The sequence below is a fragment of the Syngnathus acus genome, chromosome 15, assembly GCF_901709675.1.
Source record: "Syngnathus acus chromosome 15, fSynAcu1.2, whole genome shotgun sequence".
NCBI lineage: Eukaryota > Metazoa > Chordata > Actinopteri > Syngnathiformes > Syngnathidae > Syngnathus > Syngnathus acus.
In genome coordinates, this window is record NC_051100.1 from 2,567,001 (window position 1) to 2,591,993 (window position 24,993).

The 24,993-nt window shown below is 43.6% G+C and overlaps 1 protein-coding gene and 1 long non-coding RNA gene across 3 annotated transcripts in view; one reads left to right on the forward strand and one right to left on the reverse strand.

Moving 5' to 3' along the window:
* Positions 1 to 5,499: 5,499 nt before the first annotated feature.
* LOC119135090 lies at positions 5,500 to 10,415 on the reverse strand. The gene is made up of 2 exons (XR_005100488.1): positions 10,106 to 10,415; positions 5,500 to 6,402 (listed from the first exon to the last, which is right to left on the reverse strand). It is a non-coding gene; the product is annotated as an uncharacterized LOC119135090 (long non-coding RNA).
* Positions 10,416 to 12,028: 1,613 nt separating this feature from the next.
* Positions 12,029 to 24,993, forward strand: part of meis1b (Meis homeobox 1 b) — a 55,824-nt gene continuing 42,859 nt past the window's right edge. Inside the window, exons 1-7 of one of the 2 annotated variants that reach the window (XM_037271133.1) lie at positions 12,029 to 12,672; positions 13,594 to 13,814; positions 14,440 to 14,581; positions 14,716 to 14,766; positions 14,855 to 14,905; positions 16,827 to 16,973; positions 24,836 to 24,947. In XM_037271133.1, the coding sequence (XP_037127028.1) occupies positions 12,661 to 12,672; positions 13,594 to 13,814; positions 14,440 to 14,581; positions 14,716 to 14,766; positions 14,855 to 14,905; positions 16,827 to 16,973; positions 24,836 to 24,947 (736 nt within the window). In that variant the 5' untranslated portion in view covers positions 12,029 to 12,660. The remainder of the gene's footprint in view (positions 12,673 to 13,593; positions 13,815 to 14,439; positions 14,582 to 14,715; positions 14,767 to 14,854; positions 14,906 to 16,826; positions 16,974 to 24,835; positions 24,948 to 24,993) is intronic. The other variant, XM_037271131.1, reaches the window with a different exon arrangement.

Sequence of the window (24,993 nt, forward strand, 5' to 3'; positions counted from 1 at the left end):
CTCTCATATTTGAATCTTTTATGGGGCGTCTGCGAAACATCTCGGTTGGCCTTCTCTTCTCCCGCCCGCGCATGTCACCTCTGAACTCCTCCTTTTTTTTTGCAAAAAAAATCAGCCGTCGTCCGATCCACTCGCATTAGGGATTTACTTGGTGGATCTTTGGAATCAAGCAAGAGGATGGATGCCCATTGTGTCCCAATCAAAGCACTTCCTCCTGGGGTAATCCCTCCATCTGAGCAGGAAGAAAGGAGGGGGGGGGGTCTCTCGATTCTATGATTTATGCTTCTTTGCTGTCATTATTCAACTGTTTATTGGTCTTGTTAGCTTCCCTTTTAGCGTCTTTGCTGAGTGACTGACGTGTTAGCAAAAAGACACAATAGCCGCCTTCATCAGGTTAGCTCAACGTTAGCGTACGGCGTTGCAGATAAGCCTCAGATTTCGTCGCTTTCGTCTGACAGGTATTGTGTCGTCGTTTGCCGATTATCGTCAAGTTTACGTCTTGTTTGTCAATAGCGATCTCCAGATGGGAGCTAGAATGACGGCACTGTCATCACTCGATATTACCAACAAAACATTCCAGTGTGTCTGTTTATGAGCTGTCAGATTTCAAGTTAAGCCGTTCTTATCATTATGAGATGTATTTCAACCTCAACCTTGATCTTTTTTTTTTTTTTTTCGTAGCACCTTTTATCGTAGAATTGGGTCAAGGTTACAACATAGTGTCAAATTTCTTGTGTTATGCTTGCAAATTTTGTTTTGCGCTCCAAGTTAAGTGCACCTAACACAAAGTGGCTCACCTTGGTATACATTGAAGGCCTTCAAATTGAATACCCCACTCCCGGCATGTGTGCATTATCTATACGTCGTAAAAGCTATCGATTGTTTGATGGTAACCTTCTTAAAGTTTACTTCTCAAGAGCTCGACTTAACTATCATCATTGTGGAAATGCTTGGAAGTGTCAAACTTGTTCTAACAAGATGGAAACTTTGTCCGACGCGACGGCGGCCAGCGCCTCGGTCATAAAAGCAATTTTTCCCTGACTGTGGCGCTCTTAATAAGTTTTGCTGTGTCTGGGCCAACGCAGATGTTGCTGTTGTGTCTTTTGGATCTCTGAGTGGCTTTTGTGTTTTGTCTCAGTGGCAGCTGCTACTTCTGGACCGCTTCGCTCACGTCCGTCCAAGTGTTAAAGTCCCCGCTGGACCAGTACACAAGACAGATGTCAACACTGGAGCTGTTGACTAAAAGTCACAGCCTAAAGAAAGGCATTCATAATGTAAAACTTTTATGCGGATGTAAGTCAAACGCTAACCTCACCGGCTAAGCTAATGATGTTAGCGACGTGCTAAAATAATGCTATGTGGTTATAAGCAAGTGTTATGCTACATTTTACAGAAATTGGACCAAATAATCCTAAATGTTACGTTTGGAAAGTCCGCTATAATCACACGACACTTGGCATTGGTATTTCAGTTTCAAAATCTTTGATGTTGAGTTCTCGTCAGCGTCTAATATCTCTTGTCCCCACGGATCCATTGATGTGGTGTAACCCAAACTCGTGGTAGTCTGCTTGCATCAATTGAAGTCATTGAGCGCAACACGCAACCTTTACCGGCCTTGTGAGCTCCTCGAGCGCAGGAAGTCAAAATAGACGAGTGGATTAAGTAGGAGGCGGCAGCCCCGGGAGACTCATTAGAAAGGGGGAGAGCGGGATATCGGAGGACTGATCCCAGCTGGATGGACTTCCCTGCACATGTGACCCATTGCGAACGTCTGCCGGGTCAGGGACCAACCACAAAAGAGCTAGAAGATGCAAAGATATAGTGTGAGGTAGAAAATAGGGCACTGCAGCAAAGTGGAGACTGTGGAGTGTCATCTAGCACGGCCAAATGTTTTCATTGGTAGCTGTGGATCCTCATCGGAGTGGAGACTGGTAGTAACTATGTTTTATGATGTTGAAAGGAGAAAATGCAGCAAAAGGAATTTCTTTTTGTGCACTTCCGTGCTTGAAAAGTGCATCCATGTGTGGCCACATTGTGCTGGATGATGTGAGTCATTGCAGCATGGCGGGAAACGGTGCATTAAGGTTTACGACTTGTGAAAAGAGGTACAGTATCATCACCTGCGTTGGCCGCCACCATGACATCACGCCACATGGTCTGTCGTCGCCAACGCAGGCGGGCTTCCAATTGCAAACCACCGTAAACGTTCAGTTCAGCACGCTCGCCAACCAGCGTGTTATTTTTCTAAGCCGACCCTATGTGGCCTGGCCTCCCGGGCCGACCTTTTCCGCCCGCCGCTTTCAAACCCGGATCAAATGTTAGCCCCTTTAAGGAGCAAAACAGTTTGATGTGGATGAGCAACTGCCTACGGAGGACGTTAATCTGCAATGCTGTAATGTATTTAATTTCACACCCTCTCACGGCCCTGTTTGGGATTACCCACGGGAAGGGGCCGCGGGAGCGCTTTGTGTGGTTGGGCACAAGGACATGGCAGCATTGGGAGGGGAGGAGGGAGGGAGGGGGCAGCAAAAGAATTAAGAACAACTTAAGAAACAGAGAGGCAGCAATATATTTTGTACAAGCTTAAATTTATACTCCAAATTTGTCACTTTTTTGTTGTTGTCAGTCTCCCGTGGCATATAATATTGTCCCATCATGTAATATTTGAGGATGCATGACTAGAAACCACAACATTAAACACACATGCTGACGTTACCGTAGCTTTACCGCCCACAGTCTCCACTTAGCTGCACCGATACGGTTTCTTGCCCGTACTCTCTTTCTGAAAATAAAAAATGTTTTTTATGATCCTTTTTAAACCTTATGAAAGAAACTGGACTTTTGGACAAGACCAGAGTTGAATTTTTGTAAAAAAAAAAAATATATATTTAAGATGTCACGCCAACTACTGGCCTGGCATGCAAATGACAGTTTTCTGTCAAGCTCAGTATGCAGGAAATTCTTTTGTCCTTCTGTGAAACTTTCCCAAAAGGAAAAATCTGACTTTTGTTCCCTGGAAGAGAGAAGAAAAGATGAAATATATATATGTAGTCAGTCTGACATACTAAAAGGGACCGCGGGTGGAGCGGGGCAGGAAAAAAAAGTGTTTATAGCAAAAGAAAAGAGGAAGAATGCCACTTAACAATTTGGAATGCTTGTATTCAAACGGGAGGCTGCAGCTGGAAAATCCTATTCTGGGCTCAGGGAGCGACGGATACAGTCTTTGAGATGAGCATCTATGCGGCCCAGACACGTACGCCGGGGGAGAGAGCGGCAATAATTCCCCGATGACGGCAGCGCACACTGGCTCCTTTATATCAGCCCCCGCCCCCTCCCCAACCCGCCTAATATCCAATTTACGGGCTCAGGCCCCCGGCCAGCGCGGCCCTCCAGAACGCAGCGGCCCCAACGCCAGCATGAGATGGAATTAGGTCCAAGTTCTCTTTCTCTTGCCAAAACTTTGAGGCTTACAGAAATATGAAACTGTTTTCCTCCTTCTCAGTCCCACTTGGAAATCGCCAAAGAATAAGCAACTCGTAATGAGATTAAAAGACTTTTTTTTTTTTTTTCTGCTCTAAACAACTCAAATGTTTGTGTTACTTGGAGATTTGTAAAAAGTGGGGAGGGATGAGAGGGGGCTTAAGGTAGAGGGCAGTGAGGAGAGTCCATCATGCTTTGATGAGTGAAGGATTTATCCCAGCCCACCCCCCCTTCCCCCAAAAGTAAAAGTTAGCAAGTGTATACATGCTTAAGAGGCGTGATATCCCCCCTCTGCTGATCTCCTTAGCCTCTACTTAGCCTCCCTAAGCAACACACACATACGCACACACACACACTGGAAGCTCACCTCCAGCTCAGTGAGCCTGTTTCTGTATTTACTCATAACAAGGGCTTAGGTCAATAAGAATATTCTGTATGCTGATTTATGCTGTGACCACTCGAGGATCATGCTGCTTTTTTTTATATTTTTTTTATATATAAATCTCATTGCACTGTATTTCACGAATTGGACGCTGCAGTTAGACTCCGCAGTCTCCGCTTTGCTGCAGCGCTTTGTTTTCTTGCTGCCCTTTGTGACAACTGGACATAAGAAATGTTTGTTTCTTGATCCCCCCCCTCCACTTAAATATGAAGTGTTTAACACGCACACTAGCCTTAGAATTAGCGTTCTCCTTAGTCTCCACATTGCTGTAGCAGTCCAGTTTCTCGCAGCCCTTGGTCCTGTCTGGAATATAAAATAAAAAATGTGGAGAAGGTCCACCGTGTGGGGAAGAGGGGGGTTATCGGGGAGGCGTCAAAGTCTTGGGTGGCGGCGATGAGCAAAAAGGTCCTGAAGAAGAAGAGCAAGCGAAGGCCAGCCCAGTGCCATGGAAGGTTGCTGCTAATTCTTCCATATCTAAGCCTCTTTGCACAAACTCGCTTTGTCTTCCAAGTCACAGTCATTAGAGCCTAATCCTATCAAGCAGGGGCTAATCTGAGGCCACGGGGTTCAGCCCCCTCAGCGCCGCTGGCCGGCCCCTTACACGCACATGCATTTACGCGCGCACACACACACACTCTCACACATCTAAAAAAGCCACCAGACGACACTCCAACAACAGTTTGTCTTGCAAAAAAAAAAAAAATCATTGTAAGAGTAACAACAAACAGTGGTTCCAAGACCTAACGATGACGTAATTAGAGGAGTCAGTCATGTCCATCCCAAAAGTCATTCAAACTTTTTTTTCAGCTGCGCAAACCTGGATCCATTTTTGTGTGTGACGGCGGTGCATCAATTCCCCTCACATTCCGCCACACACCCTTCTCCCCGGGCCATCATCATCACTCTGGTCTTTATTTCAGTGCGGACGACGGGCCCGAGATTAGTTATTGATCAGCCGACATATAAATTATGCTCAAGTGAAAGCCAACAACACAGAGACTATGGATCGGCTATCGACCCTCTCCGATTTATCATCCCATTTCCACAGCGCCACCAGCGCCCTGCCAGGGGGGAGGTTTGAAGAAACGTCGGAATAATGAGAGGAAAGGGACGTTTACGACCAAGCCTGGGTATTCTGTTTCACCTTTCAGATGTCAGAAACGGCACACAAAAAAAAACAGGATGCATTGAATGCGGCGTCTAGATTTAGAACCGCTACAAACAAAAGATTTACTTCCATCCATCCATCCGTTTTCTGTACCGCTTTGTCCCCACAAGGGGTCGCGGGCATGCTGGAGCCTATCCGGGCGACACCCTGAACCGGTTGGCAGCCAATCGCAGGGCACACAGAGACAAACAACCATCCGCACTCGCACTCACACCTAGGGGCAATTTGGAGTGCTCAATCGGCCTATCAAGCATGTTGTTGGGATGTGGGAGGAAACCGGAGTGCCCGGAGAAAACCCACGCGGACACGAGGAGAACATGAAAACTCCACACAGGAAGGGTCGGAGGTGGACTCGTACCCGCACCCTCCGAACTGTGAGGCGGACGTGCTGACCAGTGCTCCATCGAGATTTACTTCCACGCAGGATTTTATTTGAGAAGAGATTATGGGCAGTTGCAGTGAAGCGGAGACTGTGGCTACGATATACTGCAGCTTCCGGAGGGAAGATGATATGCATTGTTACTGTTGTCATTTCTAGCTGTGTATCCTCAAATGTCACAATAACGCAGCCATTTTGCTTATCCCACAGGAGACTAAGGGCGGCAAGAAATGATGCAGAAGGAACTGATCAGCTAAAGAGGTACGTGCAGATTGAGGCAGCTTCATTGATTGCCTCACTCTTACCATTTTAAAGTATAGATTTCCCTACACGTATGCAAAAGAAAAGTCCAAAATATTTTATTGATATGTCAAGTAGAGGTACTAACTCAGAGATGCGTTGAGTGAAGTTACTTTATACAAAAAAATGTGGCTAATTCTGTTGAAAAATGCAACAGTTGTTGACTTTAATGAGATTTTTCTGTCAAAAAGATGTAGCAACAATGGGTAACAGCTGGGATGAAAAACACAATTGAAATCTTTCTCCAGGTGTTCTCATTGACAACTTGTGATTTTCTTTGGCTCAAACGTTTGGCATTTCAAGGCCGAAAAGAAAACGTTGCAATTAAAGCCACGCAGGTGTGCCACCATCACAAAGGACGTCGAGATGGATGCTGTCAAACGCTAAACGACGGTCGTCATAATTAACGGAAGGACGAATCAATCGCGGGATTCGTTGACAGCAGGCGCCGCTTTTGTGAGCCGCCTCGACTCAGATGTTCTGAGCTGCGTTCGCCGACTCAATCCCTTACGCTTGGTGAGATTCCTCATTCGGATCATGTCAGCGTGACATCGTGTCACCCACGACCTCTCGGTGAACTTCGGAAGAGATAACTTCGGGGAAGGTCGCCTTTGGACGCAACATTAGGTACACCTGCACACAAGATGCAGATTTGTTATTGTTAAGATTTGCGCATTATTCCGTCAGGAATTTTAAAAAGTGACAGTTATGGATCTGAAGTTGTCATATTTAATCTCAAATACAAAAAAGATCAATGACAACATTTGTCAATCATGTAGCTAAAATAAACCAAAATATTATGACCCATACACATCTTAAAAAAAATTCCAGATAATGCCTGTTACGTCCTCCCCCACCCCCAGCCTAGAAAACAAAACACTCAGAATGTCATTCCACCTTCAGTCCCCTAGGGGCGCTCACACCTCAGTTTAAGAACGGGTGTTCTCTAGCAACCAGAAAACAACAACAAAGACTTAAGTCTTAAAAAATGAAAGCAGTGACATAGTACAGCTGTAAAAAGCTGATGAATACGCCGCTACATTTTTATATTTTCATATTAGCTAAACAGTGTTCCAAAAATAAGAATAATCTGGCATTTGCTTTAAAGACCCATCTGCTACGCAGTCAAGCAGAGGGGCTTTAAATATGAAATTATTACTCGGCTTTGGAAAATTACTAATCTTTCCCTCAACTAAAAATAGTCACTTGCTCAGCAATAAAAACTGAAGTTTTTGGGAGTCTTTTTGCTGTTTAAAGTTTAATGTTCGGTGTATTACGAGTGGGAATTACTTGGCTGTCATCGCTAATGGTATCACGGTACGGCCGTCGTGCGATAATTGGTGTAGTGGGAATACGTCATCTGTGAAATGAAAGAATGTAGAGTAACAATACGATATTTTTCCAATTATATCAATCGTATCACGATACAGCGATAATTGATGTGTATCAAGAAAATCTACGTTCCTGCCTTATGATATCATGATAATTGGCAGTGATACCAATGACATCATGATAGAGCAATCGTATGATTTTGGAATTTTTATATTAGAAGAAAAAAAATCGGGGTGGATCAAGTAGTCCAATCTGATTGCAATATCGTTATTTTTTCCTCATCTTGTCTCCCAAAGATCTTCTATTGGTGAGCTCAAATGGACTTTTTTTTTTTAAGTCCTCCAGGCTTTTGCCACTCACACCCGTCGCCATGAAAAGATGAATCTTCACACCTCCCTCCGCTTCCTCCCCCTCTTCTTGACTCACCCTCTCTCCTCACGTCCTTCCTCACTTTCCTTTCTCACATCTCTCCATCGCTCCCTCCCTATGAGGTGCTGATCAATTCACAGCCTCCCTGCGAGGTGTGACCACCCCTCACCCGTGCACCTCGTCTATCCTCGCCCTCAACACTTTTTGGGGAGGGGGGGGGGCAAGAGATGATCTTCGTGTGAGTCCATTAGCACACCTGAAATAAAAGCTGCAGCATGGCAAATGTTCAACGGGGGTGGGAGGGAGATGGGTGAGGTCGATTCAGCAGTCTGCTATGACCCGATCGGTCTTTGCCACAATGTGAGAATGGATTTTATTGTGATACCCAAAAGGACTGGCGCAACTCGGCTTCCAATGATACCACTGAGAACATACATTTAACACACGCGCAATGCATTACGATTTATTGAAAATATGTTACGATTCACTCCATTTACGATGCGATATGATATGGGATAATTTGTTCCGATTACGATTCATTCGAGTATATGTTCCAAAGTGAAATAATTCACTCCAAATAGATTACAGTGCCTTATTTTAAATACGTGATGATACGTGACAGCATTGTTCAACCCAATTAAGAATGGCATCGGTAAGATGCGTATAGTGTCACGATGCTGTTCAGAACTGCAAAAACAGCTTGCTCTTAATGTTGTCTCATCACAAATAACACCTCACATATTTAACACCAAGGAAGGGGAAAAAAAGTTCACACCATGCCGACTACCTGTTTTAGTTAGTTGTAATCTATAAATCAAAAGTGTGCGTGTGTAGCAAAGCAGATGTGAATCCCTTAAAGGTGCGTGCGTGCGTGTGTGCGTAGGTGTGATGCACTGCTGTCTTTGCACTCCTTTATCATCAATGACGCCACACCTCGCGACGTGTTTGACGGCTTGCGTGTGCAATTTGCAATTCATTTGGAATTAGGAATTCAGAAATTAAAGCATAATAACTGAATGCCTCACAAAATGTTGTTTTTTTTCCTTTCTCGCCATGCCAGATTAGCAAATTAACTTCGTGGAGATGTCTGACATTTGAAATGAAAAGACAAACACACACAAGGTGCTCCGTTAAGACTTTTTTTTTATTTGTACTAAAGATCAGAGGACAAACAAAGTTTATTGACATGAGCCAGGCACATCATTATGGACATCTGCACCCTGTAAAAATATCCAATACAGAAATGACGCCTTTATTGTTCACTATCCAATGACAAGGTTTTACGAGCCTAGTCCAATGTGATATTAAATTCTGTATATTGTGTTTTATTTCCTCATGAGTCAGGTTAAGCATCTTTGATTCCCTCAAAAGCCATCATTTAAATGTAAGTTATTATTATTATCATTATTATTATCATTATTATTATTATTATTATTGCTGGCCTTTAATTACTGTTGGTGACTAAATATTTAGGGACAGCTTTCAGTTTGACGCAGTGCAATTTTACACATGTTTTTAATGAATCACAACATTATACATATAAGGAGAAAAAACCCTCTGTAAATGATCCTTTTCCACATCTACTTTTTCTTGATTTTATTTTTGATATACATCAGTGTCCTGTCTATCTAATTAATGAATACAACTATCAAGACTGAGCGTTGCATGTTTGACTGTTCGGGCGTACCTAATATTGTGGTTGTGTGGGCCAGACGATATTTACAGTGGGATTGTTTGCCTGTCATTTCCAATTTGTGCGCTAGGAGGCGCACACGATTAAGTCTTCGTGTGTATGAGAAGCGAAAGGAGACTCGCACTCAACCCTTCAAAAGGAAGCCAACCAGGCGTGATTAAAATGCAACTAAACTTGTAATTATTTAAAACACAAAATTGAAATGGTGGGATCACTGTCATTAAACCAAACGTAATGCTTCTATTATTATTTTTCACCTAAAAACTCACATTATGTAATATTAAAAGGTTGATCAATGGAAGTCAATTAAAAACAAAACACTACGTTGAAAAAAAAATGCGAAATTATACATTGACATTTAGTTAACCGGCATTTTGACTTGATGTATCCTATTTTGGCTTGATTTAACTTAGTCTCTCAATATAAAACAAACCGAACATGAGATGGAAAAGTCAATATTTCGTTCATTTTATTTTACTTAATTTAATACTGAGCTAAATGCTGACAAGTTTTTGAGGGTCCGGCTGCATGTTTGCAGATCACAAAGCGTTTCTCCGTCAGGCGACCATGCAAACATCTTTGAAAGTCATTTACTTTGATTATTGTACAAATAAAACAACCTCCCCTTAAAAAAAAAAAAAAAAAAAATCACACCTTAGACGCAACACATTTGTGACTTTTTGTCTGTCCAACTGATTTGCTGTCATATCGAAGCCCCCCTAAACGAGGCTGGCGAAAGTGGAGCTTGGCGTTTATATAGACGCTAATTGAAGCCATCTAATGACTTTAAAATGCCTCTGGCGTTACTTAACTGAATGGCCAGCTTCTCATAGGACCCCCTTTTGTGCTAAAATTTCACTACAAACACACTCAAAGTACATCTCAACAAGTTAGTTATACTTAATATTCTTTAGAAAAATCCCAAATATGAATCATACTCACCAATTTCGAACTAAAGTGGATGTGCGTAAAAGTCCGTGCGTCCTGTTCGGCTCCGAGGAGCGGACTGAAGGAAGGTAAAGAAGGAGCCCTCGCACGCCTCTTCCCCGCGTCTCGTCGCCCCCAGCCCGGCCTTCTCACAGCCGTAGTACCCGCTGAATGCGATGGACGACTTCCAGCCACCGCAGAAACAGTCTGGAACTTACGCACCCGCCCCCACATTAATATTAGCATAATTATCCAGATCAATAAATACATATATCGTCTAAGCCTTGCGGTGACGTCATGCAGTGCACTATTTTAAAGTCCATATGGTTTGGTATGCAGGAATGACATTTATTGAACTTTACACCTCATACTCATATTATACAATATAAATGATGCATGATACTGGCAAATATGACGTCACTAACTAGTCATCACAGGTATTGCAATTTGCACACTTCATTACCTGAACATTTACTAATTTATATAGAGTATATTAATGCATTTGATGGCAATTGTGATCACTAGTCAAAGTCCTATCTTGGTACCGAAATCACTTATTGCATTTTACCACTTTATATTAATTATATACTAGAAAATGTGCTGACGACACTAGTGGAATTTACATGCAGAAATCACATGTATTTGACTAAATACATATACTGTACCCAAAAATATGACGTCACTGTAGCCTTATCACAAAATTTCACCTGCATAAATACAAAGGAAATATTGGCGTCATTGGTTGGTGCTATATTTTGCATTTATTTTATTTTGCGTGATTTCCAATTTATATTGAATATCATCATAAATCGAACTATTTGTATAAAAATCACATGTATTCCACGGCTTAAAACACGAGGAATTGTGATGACGTCACTTTTAAGTCCTCGATTTTGCATCATAACATGGACTTGTGTGCTGTCGTGTTTCCACATGAGAATAATTCTTGCTGCAAGAAAATGTGCAGTGCAACTTAGTGATCGAGTATTCTAGAATCATTTAAAGACACGAGACAAAGAAGTAAGTATTTGTGTAAATGTACTGAGTTTAATTAAATGACATTATGCATGCCATTTAATTGAAGGAGTTGCGTTTAAAGCATGAATTTGCCTGGCACCGTTTTTTTAAGTGATGCGTTTATTGTTATTAACCTTTTCCCCAATCAAACTGACCATAAAGAAGCGCCACAATGTTGTAAATAAACTGAAAGTGTGGCCTGACAATAATGATGATCATGTGCTTGCTTTTGCACCTTTTCGCCAATGTGGCCTCGGACCAATCAATCAATTATTCCGGGATCGATCGATGGAGACGGCCAATCAGAACACCTCCCTCCAACAGCCCCCTTCAGGAGCCCACTGCCATTGGCCAGAGCGCCGGCCGACTGGACTGACCCATTCGGCTCACTGGCAGGGGTAGAGATGATGGAGACACTTGGCAAACTACTTCTCACTTGTGATTTAACATCAAATTAAGCCAACTCGGCCATCTATCCACACTCCATGTACTCATTCATTATTGTTACACGCCGCGAAACGTGACACGGAAACGCGAAAGAAAACTTAGAATCAAAGTGAATGCGAGCCACCGAAACAGACTGGACAAGACCAGTTAGGTGGCAAGAATGTCACTTTTGCATCGGTTATAAAACAAATCATTTACAACAATAGAGCAATATTTTGTGTTATTTGGCAGCGTTGACTGTCAGCGATTGATTCGGCGTCTTTTGCGATCACGTATAAGGCGAGGTTCTGGTAGTTTGGAACCTAAACGAGCTCACTGCGGAGCACTAAAATGGCGAGTTTTTTCAATGGACTCTGGTTTTTCCACGCACCCCCTCCATTCTTCAAGTACGCGTGCCTCACTTGCAGCGGACAGTCGCGACCTGTTTATGGCCAGCACTACTTCCGGGTTCGAGCACACTCGTCCTCTTATCTCCATATATACACGCCACACGGCTCCTTTAAGAAAAGCCCCGAGCCAGAATGATGAGCCCTCCTCCTCTTCCCCCACCTTCTCCTCCTCCTCCTTCTCCTCTTGAGCTCTTCCACACGTCTTTGCATAAGTAATTCAAGCCGCGGGAGAGCGGGCAGCCAGCAGCCGCCGAACCCAGGGAGATACGCTTCATTCCCGGCCGCGAGTAGGAGCGCCGAGCCGGTGTTCATTCCAGCGGACCAAAGCTAGGGGAGGAATCCGCGCAAGCAACGCCGGACACCCGGGGGAGCCGACAAACGAGCCATGAGAACCACCGGGTGTCTTCCAAGGCTTTGAATTAATTTTTTTATTTTTGGGGGTGGGGGGGACTCGGAGCGAGAAGGAGAGCCGAGGATCGACTCTCCCCGGCCGGGTTCAACTTGGCAGGCACCGTGGTGACTGGCTGGAGGGGGAAAAAGCCCCAAAACAACAAACCCAAAGGATTTTCTCTCCAGTTTTTTTTATGTTTTCTCTTTGTAAATGTAACCCCCCTCCTCGCAATTTTTGTTTGGATTTGCTAATTTGCCGTGCAAGGCTGGCTTCCGAGCGGATTTAAGTGGGATTCGAATCACGAACTGCGGGCAGTGAAGAGGCTTATGGCTCAAAGGGTACGTACGACCAAAGCAAGCAACCAAACACGCGTGGACTTGAGAAAAAAGTTACTTTTGGTGTCTTTTTTTTTTTTTTTTTTGCACCCACATTACGCACAGACAAGCTGGTTTTGTATTGCACCGACCCTTCCACTCGCACACATCCACACACACTTCTTTCGTGGACGTGTTTTTGCAGATGACTTGTGACAGCACTGCGTGGATTTTCTGGGTGACAAATCTCAAACATTTGTCTCGTGACTTGAGATATCCACCCCCCCAAACACAAACACGCATTTTCTCCCTGTTAATAAAATTCCCTCAAATGTATGATTAAAAAGTCATATCGACGACAAATATGATTTGATTTGCACATTGTGCGCAAAAATCTGTCACGCTGACTTGTTTTTACATCTCATCGCCCGGAGATTTGCTGCCGTTGTTTATAAATAACTTCTCAATCCACATCGGAAGACTTTTAGTTTGAAGACTTCACAGCAAAGCAGCACGTTGTTTAATGCAAAGATCGTTTTGCATCAAAAATAATCAGTGACTAGGGTGTTTACTTATTGCACAATTTTAAGATTTGAAGCCTTAGGGACAACGATATGCTTATTTAATTGTAATAATTCAATGAGTCCCTTTTTACGTTGCTCCAAACTACGTATAACAAAGTTGAAATTTAGGATTAATCTATAGCATTTTTTTAATCACTCCTAAACGCAACAGTCATTTTGTTTAAATTCTATCACTTGACGTGTCAGCCGCTTCGGCTTTCTGCTTTTCTTGCTTTAAAATGCTCAAAAAGTTGTCTTAATTTGCACAATCCATCCAATTTAAATTGAGGTGAAACACTGAATAATAATTGCATTTTGTGAGTATAATAGTGCGGGTCTCGCGGGTGTAACCAGTGCACGTGTGTGTGTCGTTCCGGTGCAGTACGAAGACTTGCCCCACTACGGGATGGACGGGGTGGGAATCCCGACCACCATGTACGGAGACCCGCACGGCGCGCGCTCCATGCAGGCCGTGCACCTCAACCACGGGCCCCAGCTGCACTCGCACCAGTACCCCCACACGGCGCACACCAACACCATGCCCCCCAGCATGGGCTCGTCGGTCAACGACGCGCTCAAGAGGGACAAGGACGCCATATACGGGTACGATGTGGGGAGGGGGCGGCTTCCGATAGTTTCAGCGAGGTGCTCGGCTCGCTTTCCCCGGGGACAGCGAGTGCTTGCCAGGCGAGACTCGCTGAGACCAAGGTCGATCTCCGTGCATATTTTTGTAAACTCGACTGACTACGTTATTATTTTTTTCTTAGTATACACTTTTACGTGTTGTAATAAAAGTTAATTGCATTCTTAACTGTGGGAGTTAGCTAATAATTTTAGCCTTTTAAGCAAGTGGAAATAATGACGATCTATTAGTAATTTAATTAATCGTAGCTCATTAAAAATGAAATATGCGTCACGTTCAGACTGGTGCTGCATATTCATTCAGATTTTATGGCTTTTTACAATTTGCATAAAATGTATTTTTGTGACATAAAGTTATACAGTACAGACTATACGTGCCCACAACGTGCAGAATTGTGTTGCACTATGCATGCATGCATCCCTGCAGGGAGGCTCCCCACGGGCGAATCCCTGCAAAACTAAAACAATATATTTAAAAAAAAAAAAAAGAAGCATGGCCAAATGCAGCCTGCAGTCGTCTTGACCCAGCGTTGACATTTGCCACCGTCTGCTTATACTCTGTAAATGTGTGTGTGTTGCCATGTAGGCACCCCCTCTTCCCGCTGCTTGCACTGATTTTCGAGAAATGTGAATTAGCGACGTGCACCCCCAGAGAGCCCGGTGTGGCGGGAGGGGACGTGTGCTCGTCCGAGTCCTTCAACGAGGACATCGCCGTGTTTGCCAAACAGGTCAGCGAGCAGCCAAAAAGCACTTCAAAAAAAATAAATAAATCAACTTTGACAAAAATGAATGGAGGGACTGAATGGCAATGTTGGTGTGTGACTGCATTGACATGATTATCACATGGTTCCTTGGTTTTTAGATTCGTGCAGAAAAACCTTTATTTTCATCAAATCCAGAATTGGATAATCTGGTAAGTCACTGAAACATTTGTGAGCTGTGCATGTCATCGAAAAGAAGAAAAAAAAAGCTTGATTTGTGTCATTTTTCCCTTTGTGCAGATGATTCAAGCCATTCAGGTGTTACGGTTTCATCTGCTGGAGCTGGAAAAGGTAAGAAAAAAAATGGATAACATCTCTTGTTCCTAATTTGCATAAATATATATTTGCTCGTCGCTTATAATTAGCGTTCAAATCAATCACGCCACGTTTTGGTTTTCAACTTTATCCTCCCCGCGCATGTTAATCAGTGTTGCCAGACCAGTTCTGACCCATTTCTGTTCGTGCTTTGCCTTAGTCGTTATTGTGAGGAGAACATGGAAGGGAGGGGGGGGGGGCATCCAAAAGTGCACGAAATGCGAGCGTCACGCAGGGGTGGCTGCTGGTGGGATTTTTAACACGCGTGTTGAGTACGTCGTGGCCCGTGTGAGCCCTCGTGTCACTGCCAATTTTCAGGGATATCTCCATCCTGGAGGGAGGGGGGGGGGGGCAGGGGGGAGGTAGAAGTATAGTCATCATGAAACCGACCGCCCTGGCCGCCTCATTAGGTCCACCTGCATGCATCAAAGACCCCAGAAACAGAACATTCTTGCACATTAGACCCACTTTGTAAAGTTTGATTTTTCTTGTGTGTGTGCTTAATTATTTGACCAGTGATTGGTATCACTTCAAAGAATTAAAAAGTGTTGGTTGAGTGTAAACTTTGTCTGTTGTGTTAGAAAGTTTGTTTGCATAATTGCTTGTGGCTTGTTTTATGGTGTGAGTGTGTGTGTGTGTGTGGTTTGGAGGGCTGTTCCTAATAATTTGGCTGGCACACTTGGGGAAGTTTTTGCGCCACGTATTTTGACCGGTGATTGGTTTGATTGTTCTGAAATTTGAAAGCATTTGTGCCCGAGATAATCCACTCTCCATTTTGTGTGATATACATTTTTATTAAGTGATTTTACGCACCTCCGTTGTTTTTTAGTGTGTGGTGGGTCAGGGCTGTTCCAAATATTTTGGCTTAGAGGAGGAAAGTAAAATGTTGATGTTTTTACTTTGGCAAATACGGGTCAAGCGTGGTCATTATTTTGACTGGTTATTGTGTAAGATGAGTTTTTCGTGAGTAATTTATTGCGTATTGTTTTATTGTTTGAGAGCTGTTCCTAATAATTTGGTTGAGACTCTTTGAAAACTTTGATTTTTCTTTTTTTTTTTAAATAACTCAAGACATGCCACATTGGGATACTTAATATTTTGGATTTTGACCAGTGATTGTTACAGTTTTTTCTTTTTTTTGGGGATAAAATCTGTTTTTGTGTTGTAATATTTTTTCAGGCGCCATTTCCTTTATTTTGCTTTGTGCTGCAGAAGGGCTGCTTCTAATGTTTTTGTTTGATTTCTTGATTTTTATTAGATAGAGTGCAGGTGTACCTAATATTTCAACCTGTGATTGGTACTGTTTTATTTTTTTAAAGTTTGCTTGAATATATTCCGGTGTCCTTCTGACTTACATTATTTTTTTTCCAAGTCATTTCATCTAACTTGTTCTCTAGAGTGAGTCAGAATATTCATATTTTTTTAGATATGCAATAATATAATGTGCTTAATCATTTGAGCAGGGATTGCAATTATTTTTATGCATTAATAAAAACTTGTTTCAACATAATCTACATTAATTTTGTGTTAGATTACTTTTTACGAGTGATTTATTGCAGATGGCGTGCGGCAGGGCTGTTCCTAATATTTTAATATATTTTATTATAGTTATACACTTTTTTTTTCTAAGAATTTCCTGCAGCTTGTTTAAAGTTCCTCTTATTTTGCTTACTTGCACAGATGAATAAGTGAGTTTTTTTGCAATTTTACCTCATGAAGTACTAATGTAGGCATACTGAATATTTAGACAGGTGACTGGTCCTATTTTTCCCGAATATTTAAAAAATGTTCCTCGAATATTAACTGCTCTCCTTTTTGGGTCAGATTGAATTTTTTTTTTTTTTCTTTTTCTTTCCACGTAAGAGTGCATCTGATTGCTGTTTGGTTGTTCGTGCAGGTGCACGAGCTGTGCGACAACTTCTGCCACCGCTACATCAGCTGCTTGAAGGGCAAGATGCCCATTGACCTGGTCATAGACGACCGCGAGGGGGGCTCCAAGTCAGACAGCGAGGAGATCACCCGTTCCTCCGTGGCTCTCGACCAGGTACACACACACGCACGCACAACCCCCCCCCCCCCCCCCCCCCCCCCCCCCCCCTTTTTCTCCAATCATCCCCTCCATCGGAATGAGACATTTTCTGCATAAATGCTCCCATTGGCTCATTAAGACTTGACCCGCTTTCCCGTCCATTTGAATTTACGGGGCCCTTTCCCAGCCTCCACCCCTCCTCGTGCTGGCCTCGCTCGAGCCCAGCAGAGCGCATCGGCGGCGGGGTGCAAGGCCGAGGTGCTCCCCGGTGTCGCTTCTGCTCGGTCTCCCCACTTTTTTCCTTCCTCCTCCTCCTCGACCGTGTGCACGCTTCATTAAGTGTCTTGTCAGTGTTTCTCCTCAGACATGAGTGCACATTGCTTATCGAGAGACCAAAACCACTTCCCCCACACTCCCACCACATCACAGCCCCTTTTATTTGCCTTTTGCAGTAATAAGTGGCAAATAAAGGTGAAATGAGCAGAGGTGGGAAAATGAGTGCGTAATTGCTTGATGTACTGTAGTATTTGTGTGTTGGGCGTGTGCTCTTAAGGGGTGTGGCCTAATGAACTGGAGTGCTAGTTTTGATGTGAGTAGTGGCCTACAGCAGCTCTTTGTGTTTTCATTTTTTGTTTGTTTGTTTGTTCAACTGTCTGGTTCACTTATTGGCGGCCATTGTGCATCTGTTATGTTGCTACTCCAGGGACCACTGTGTGTGTGCGTGTGTGTACTCATACTGATCCATACACTGGCTTTTGAAATATCGCAAGATCCCAGTAAAATTCAGCATTTGTGCACAACGTAAAGACGGTTGCAAGTCAATGAGATTAAAGGCGACATAAAAAAGTCACCAAGCTAAATAATTTAAATCCGCGCGGCGTCCATATGGGTGAGTGGCTGGGAGAGGCTGGATGGCAGGGCTGAGAGTGAAGACTTAGAGAAGGGAGGGAGGAATAGACGGAGGGGTATTCTTAGTGTGTGTGTATTATTAGGGAAATGAAGATCAACCGGCAAAGATAACACAGCGCCTTTTTAATCCAGAAAGAGAATGAAATAACACACTAAGTGTCTCTTTGAGGGGTTCCGTGTATCCTCTCGAGGATTTCTTTTTTTTGTCCAAAGTGGCTTTTTTTTTTTTCTTTAGATGGAGCAGATCAGCCAAGACGAATCCGCCTGTTGTGGCTCGGGTCATATTGACCCATTATTATTATTTTTTGACAGTGCACCTTGTAATGAGTTCATTTGACCTTTTTCCGACAATGTTTACAGCCCAGTCCTTTCTGATCATCAAACAGTCCCCGGGTCAGATTGACCCAGGGATGTTATTACTGTTCCAGAGAAATAGATTAACAGCTGAGTGAAAGACTCCTCACGTTTGAATGGTGAGGAGGTGACCAACCCTCCTGTTCAGTTTGTTCCTTTAGTGTGCCAAAAATTTGATAACCCACCATGATAAACCTTTGTGGCAATAATAATAGTTTATATGAGTGTAACTTCAACAACCAGTTGTATAGATTATGAAATTAGCCAGGGTCAATTTGACCCACAATGTAATAAGAGCATTAACGCACTTCAAGTTGATTCTGCCTCTGACTATTGATGGAATAACAAATAAGAATACAATGTAAAAACCTTTTGACATCATGCACATGGCTACTTGCAAAGTTCTGTTCATTTTTATTTTAATTTTATTCTTTTACATTTTGTGGTCTATTTTTGCGTGACGTCTTATCCGCACTGGTGACATCCTTAACGAATTGGCCCTGTGTGGGTGCACGCATTATCTTGCCCCCCTCCCCTTCCACATATGTATTTTTAATATATGCCCCCGGGGCATAAAGTTGAAGAGCAAGAGCAAATTTGCACAAAAGCAGCAATGTTAACAAGAAGGCACATTTATTCATAAAGCAATTTATTCCGGTGCGAGGCGAGTGTAGCAGAGAAAAGAAAATGTCAGGGAGAGAGAAAAAAGACTTTGAATTTATTCAACTTGATTTTTTTTTTTTTTTTTTTTTTTTACAAGGCTTGACAGTGTTTGGGAATTATGCGACTGCCTTGCATGTGTCACGCCGCTAATATTCGGAATATTTAAGCTGTGTTGTTCTTAGCCTGCCTGAGCAGGCCGGCGTGCAGAGGTGAAAAAGTCAGGAGGCTGGTGAATGCGACCAAGCCAGTTTGCTGCGTGTGCGTGCGTGTGTGTGTGTGTGTGTGTGTGGCGTGTGCATGTGCATGTGTGTGTGTGTGTTGGGACTGGCCTGATAAATGCAGCACCCCCTCAGGTCCTGTGTTGAGTGGAGCGACTGGTTAGCACCGGTTGGACTGAGTTAACCGTTTCCCCGCTGCTGTTCTTTCTGCCCCTCCGAGAGATTCCCAACACATTGCCGACCACTTACATACGTATTCTCGCTAATTCGCAGCAGGGACTTGAAAATGCTTGAATTGGAATGCTCCAGTATTTAAAAGTGCTTAAATGTGTGTGATTTTGAAAGTACTTGGTAGTTTATAAACTGTCATTCTTATTCTTAAATGATCATCAACCTGCTTTTTCAAAATGTCAAAATACGTTCAGATAATCACTTTGCAGGTTGAAAAGTCACCTTAAAAGTGTGTGAACCCTGACCTAAAAGCACATCACTCACATTTGGATGCAGAAAGTTGCCACCAGTGCCCTTAATTGGACATCCAGGGGTGAAGGGGAGGGAGGGTGGGTTGGCGGAAGGGGCTAACGAAGTGTGAGAGAGGCTAATGCCGCTAAGAACTCTCTGGGTGTCTGGAGAGCCTCTCCACTTCATCAAGTGGGACTGAAAATAATTGGAACTTCCCTTTCAAAATATTCCCGCGTCTGACAAAGTCGATACGCCCCAATTCATTCAGCAGGTGTTTTGATTCCGCCCATATATTTTTGTTGAATTTAATCCCACCTAGCCCTACTTTGAGGATGTGGTTTGAGTCCCAGGTTAGCTATTAGCTTAGCGCAAGGACTGCCAAATGCTTTTATTGGTGTCCATTTCAAGTCATGGAGACCTTATCAAAAATAGACCCTTGGCATGTAAAGCGCCACAAAATGAGTTTGATTTAAGTTATTTAGTTTAGTTTTAAATTTAAACATTGGGGTGAGGGTAGGGTCACTTGAGCAACTCTGCGGGGATGCCGCAGAGAATGGCTAACGGGCTGGGCTATCTTCGGTAACAAGCGACGACGCAGTTATGCAACCCGTCTTTCCAGGTCAGCAGTGTTGGTTTAGGTAACGCCGCTGGTCAATGGGTGACACTCCCTCCCCCTCTCTGAGTCAGGCGGGGAGGGGAGGTGCGTCACCCACCATTTTCCTAATCGGGTCGCCCCGCTATTGCTGATCTATTAGCTGGAATCACATGCGGGCTTCTTTTTGTGTGTCTCAAACGGCTCCTCTCAAAGCAAACTTCTGAGTCGCGCTCAAAGGGGGTATAGAGAGGGGGGGCGGTGGTGGGGGTTGTCGGTAATGGCGGCTTTTGTGGCGGCATAAAGGGGTGGTTTGACCCCCCCCCTATCCTCGCCCTCCCCCTGTCTTTCGGGGCGGTGGATTCAACAAGTGGCACAAAAGAGGGGCAACCACGTGACTTGTGTCCGTCTTAGCCTGCCGGAATAGCAAGTAGGTTCATTCAAAGGAGGGGGTTCTCTTCGTCAATACCCCCCCCTCCTAAAAAATGCAAAAGTCCATTTTGTAGCCCCAAAGTTATGACGGCTGACGTGCGGCCACGTTTGAATTCCGAGCAAACAATAACGTGGCTTATGTGTACTTAGCTAATGGAAAGAATCCCCCCCACCCTCAACCTAACCCCCTGCCGGCCTCCCACAATGGCCGCCGTGGCCATCGTGCTAAGCTAATGGAGGAATGACTAGCACAACTTTTTCCACTCCAATTATACAGTATACATTATTTAATACAATTTGTGTTTTTCCCCCTTTCTAATGAAAATGGGATGAGGCTCACCTTGTTTTCATACAGCCGCAAAGCATTCTGGGGGATGGAGTTGCATGTGTGTCATTTGCTTTTTAAGAGTTAATGTGTGTGCGGTAGTAGTGTGTATGTGTGTATGATGCAGAGGGGGATTATGTATATTTACGCCTGTGCCTCTTTAAGTATGCACATATTATTCCTGCACCCTGGTCGCCTGTAAAAAAGCGGAACAGCTCAAAAAAGATTTCAGCACCTCGGCCTTAGCCGTTATTATTAATATTATTATTACTGCAAATCAATCAGCGAGGTGACATTTCTTCTTGCATGAGCGCTTGCTTGCTTGTATGCATGAAGAACCACCCCCCCCCCCACACACACACACACACGCACACACACATTCGCACGCACACCGGGAATGAGAGCGCACTGGATCGGAATGCCGAATCACAATTTGCAGCGAGAGGAATCTTTTCATGGCGAATTAGGGAAGAAAAACGATGATAAAAAGTGTGTGTGTGTGGGGGGGGGGGTGCTTAACTCAGGATGGGGAGTTGCCTGCGTGCCTCTGTGCGCTTCCCTGGGCGGCAGATTTAAGAAGTTTAGCAAAAAGCGAGGCAGAACAGAAGCAGGGAAATTGAATTTACTTGACAATTAAGCGTTGGAATACAACCTAGTGCACACGCAGCAGAGTGAGCGAGCGAGATGGAGGGATTTGGGGAATATGCAGAGGGAGGAGGAATGGCGGCTCATTAGGAGAACACAGAATAAATCAAGTGTGTCGCTTTGTGTGCAGTCGGCCTGTCGCATTTTTTTCTTCTCAGCGGATCTTAGGGCTGCTCAAACTTTCAAATGCTTCACCTTTTGCTGTGCTAAACAGGAAAAGAAATCCAGTGTGTTGGCCTGGAGTTAAAGATAGCGCAGCACACTTCAACAGTGGCTTTTTTTTTTTTTTCATTGTTATAATTTCTTTTTTCATTTTAACTTTTTTTTTTTTCTTAATTATTATTTCAATTTTTTATTTATAAATAAACTAGACTTGAATATTGATATATATATTTTATGTGGCCTGTGACCACACTGAGCGGCTCCTTAATTAAAAAAAAAAAAGGGTATTGGGGGAAAATATAAAAAATATTGAAGAAATACAACAATGTGAAACTGCGTATATACAGACTGTAGGTTAAAGTTGTAATTCCACCAATCGCCACTAGATGGCAGACATGTCTTAGTTGCACTGCAACTGTCTTATGTCTTTAAATTGTGTTTTTTTTATGCAAGATAGCACTTTGTTCTAAAAAAAAAAAAAAGGTCATTTTATTATTTCGATCTTCATTTCTGATGTAGCCTATACGTGTGTGCACAGGGCGTGTACGTGTGTGTGTATGCGCACTTTGCGGTCAAGGTGTGTGTGCTTTTGTTAAATAACGAGGAGTGTGTATATATGTGCATGTGTACCAAACTAGAAGAAAGGGGAAAAAAGTCTGTTGTGATGTATTTGCCAATGGGTGTGTGAGCGTCTGCTGTGTGCGTATTGGCATGCGTGTGTGTGTGTGATCTCAGCATTAATTGCGCGTCAGATCAGCGCTCGCATCTAAGGGCGGCTTGTGTGAGTATAAATAAACTCCGCCTCTTCCACCCCCCCGTCCCCGCGGAGATGCCATCCGGGCCCCCCCCCTTCCCATGGGACCTAGGCGGCCACCTCCCAGCAGGCACTGCGCTCTTTTGTTCAATTACAGCTAATGCACAACTTTGCCTCCCCACACTCCATCCACCGTGTTCTAATTATATTTTCAAATTAAAACACAAAGAACTTGCACGCACCCGGGCACTGGCGTACGCGATTAGCACGTCTGCCTCACAGGCCCGAGGTTCAGGTTTGAAGCGTTGGTACTTTTCCAAAAAACACGCCAATTGGCCATTCTTGTGAAGACTTATTTGCCCCTATGTACTCCTGGAATATTGTCCTTTTGTTCCCCGTCTTGAACACTCACCAACTGTCTCCAGTTGTGCAGCATAAAAGGATGCAGATTGAAACCAGTTGATGGTTTTTTTTTTTTTTTTTTTTTTGGGTACATCTCCTCTACCAACTTTTTTGTCCGACACCAGATCTTCCATCACTCAATTTGCCATGTTTGGGCTGACTCTTACAGGTGTTGTTGACTGCACAGAACTTTGTGTGTGCGTGCATGCGTGCGAGTGATGCCGTGATAGTTCTCGTTTGAAGTCTCGTCGTTCCTTTCAGAAGCGAAATAACATCTGGTTTGGTTGCAGTGTGAGGCAGTCGCATCGGAGGAGGCATGTGTGTGTGTGTGTGCGCACACAGATCCACATTTGTAGTGGGTGTGTGTGTGTCTGAAAATAACACTGTCAATGAGAGGTTCCCCCGAGTTCAGTCAACCTTTGGCAGCATATGCATCAAACTTTCGCTTCAGTTTTGTCCCAAATAGTTCTGGTTCTGTTTGAGGAGGACTTCCTCGCTTCTGGTCTGGCTCTGAGGGGTACATTTATACCACAGAAACCTTTTTCCCTTTTGGGGTTTTTGGACCAAAGACAATAAAAGGATTCATGCAGGCTTGCGGAGACTGGAAACATTATAACGTGGGTTATAGAATGTGACGTATGTAAGTAATGCGACTCCACGGCACGCTTTGGTGAATGTGCACTTGTGTCCTTTTTGTGCTGCATCAGAAACATAAGAGAAGAGCAGTCTCTTCTTTCACATACTAGAGAAGCCAGAAAAGTTTGTGACAGGGAAAAGAACGGCTGAATTTATTTGGAGCAGAGGCACGTTAACTGGTGGCAAATGTGCTGAGTATAATTGGTTGATTTTGAACACTGCCACATTACAAGAGGGTGTGCACATTTTTGCAACCATATGATCTCAATAATCTCAATTTCTCTTTTGATGCTTGAATTTGTTTTCCATTTGATGTGTAGGTCAGATTAATGGCGGTTCATTTGATTTAATATTGTTTGTCTAAACGTTGCTACACCGTTTGTGTTTTTTCAAAACTACGGCAACATGCTTGTTTAGTTGGCCCATTTGCGGCATTTTGCATTAAGCTAGCGTACGTTTGTAAAGAAAAGTAACAATGTTTCGCTATGGATGTACGCTAAGACGCGTTAGCTCGCATTTCATCAATTCTGACATTTCATGGTGTCATTTTCACACTTCTTGATGCGTCCACAGAGTGGTATTTCTCGACGCAGCTCTCAAACGCCACTGTATATATTTGAATTGATTTCTTTGTGGATGACATCACTTTCGCTGGTCGCTCGCTGTTGTGCTTGTTGTCATCTGCTAGCAGTTTGTCCCAAACAGAGACAGACGTGGATTGCATGCTTCAAAAAGCTGGGAACTCATGCAACATGTTGGCTTGCTGCTTTTTGTTTTTTTCTTTTTTCCCCCCTTCTTCATCTTTTTCTCAACCCTCATTCCATATGACGGTGTCATGCACACTCACTTGTGCCTGCATGCCCTTATATGAGCGCTCTACTTGCGCCGTATGCAGAAAGAAAAAAAAAAAGACACAACAGCACTCTAAGCAGAGCGGAAACCTCCGCCAAGGCTGAGTGACTATGACACAGTCTTTTTTGTTGTTTTATTTCAACATGCTAATTAAATTCCGTGTCAGTCGAACCACCGCGCCTCGTATTTTATTGTGTTGTATGCGTCATGCTGCAAAACAAATAAATGAAGTTACATGTCGGAACAAGACAATTAAGTCACCTATCGTCTTTGTGCGGAGCCTTGTTTATGTTTTATATTGTGTAAAATGACCAATTATTTTGAAGCAAAATTTAAATGGATACACTAACCATATATACGGAAATGGATGATAAAATTATAAATATGAACGTAAAATATGCTTTGTATCCACATTAACATTGAACACCGAGTAAAGTCTAATACAGTCGTCCATTTTGTGTTTCTCCACAGACGTCTTGGAACCGGGACCATGACGACACGGCGTCCACGCGCTCCGGGGGCACGCCGGGCCCGTCCAGCGGCGGCCACACGTCGCACAGCGGCGACAACAGCAGCGAGCAAGGTAAGGGCAGCCGCTTTGTTGCGCGTGGCGCTCGCCGCGTTACATC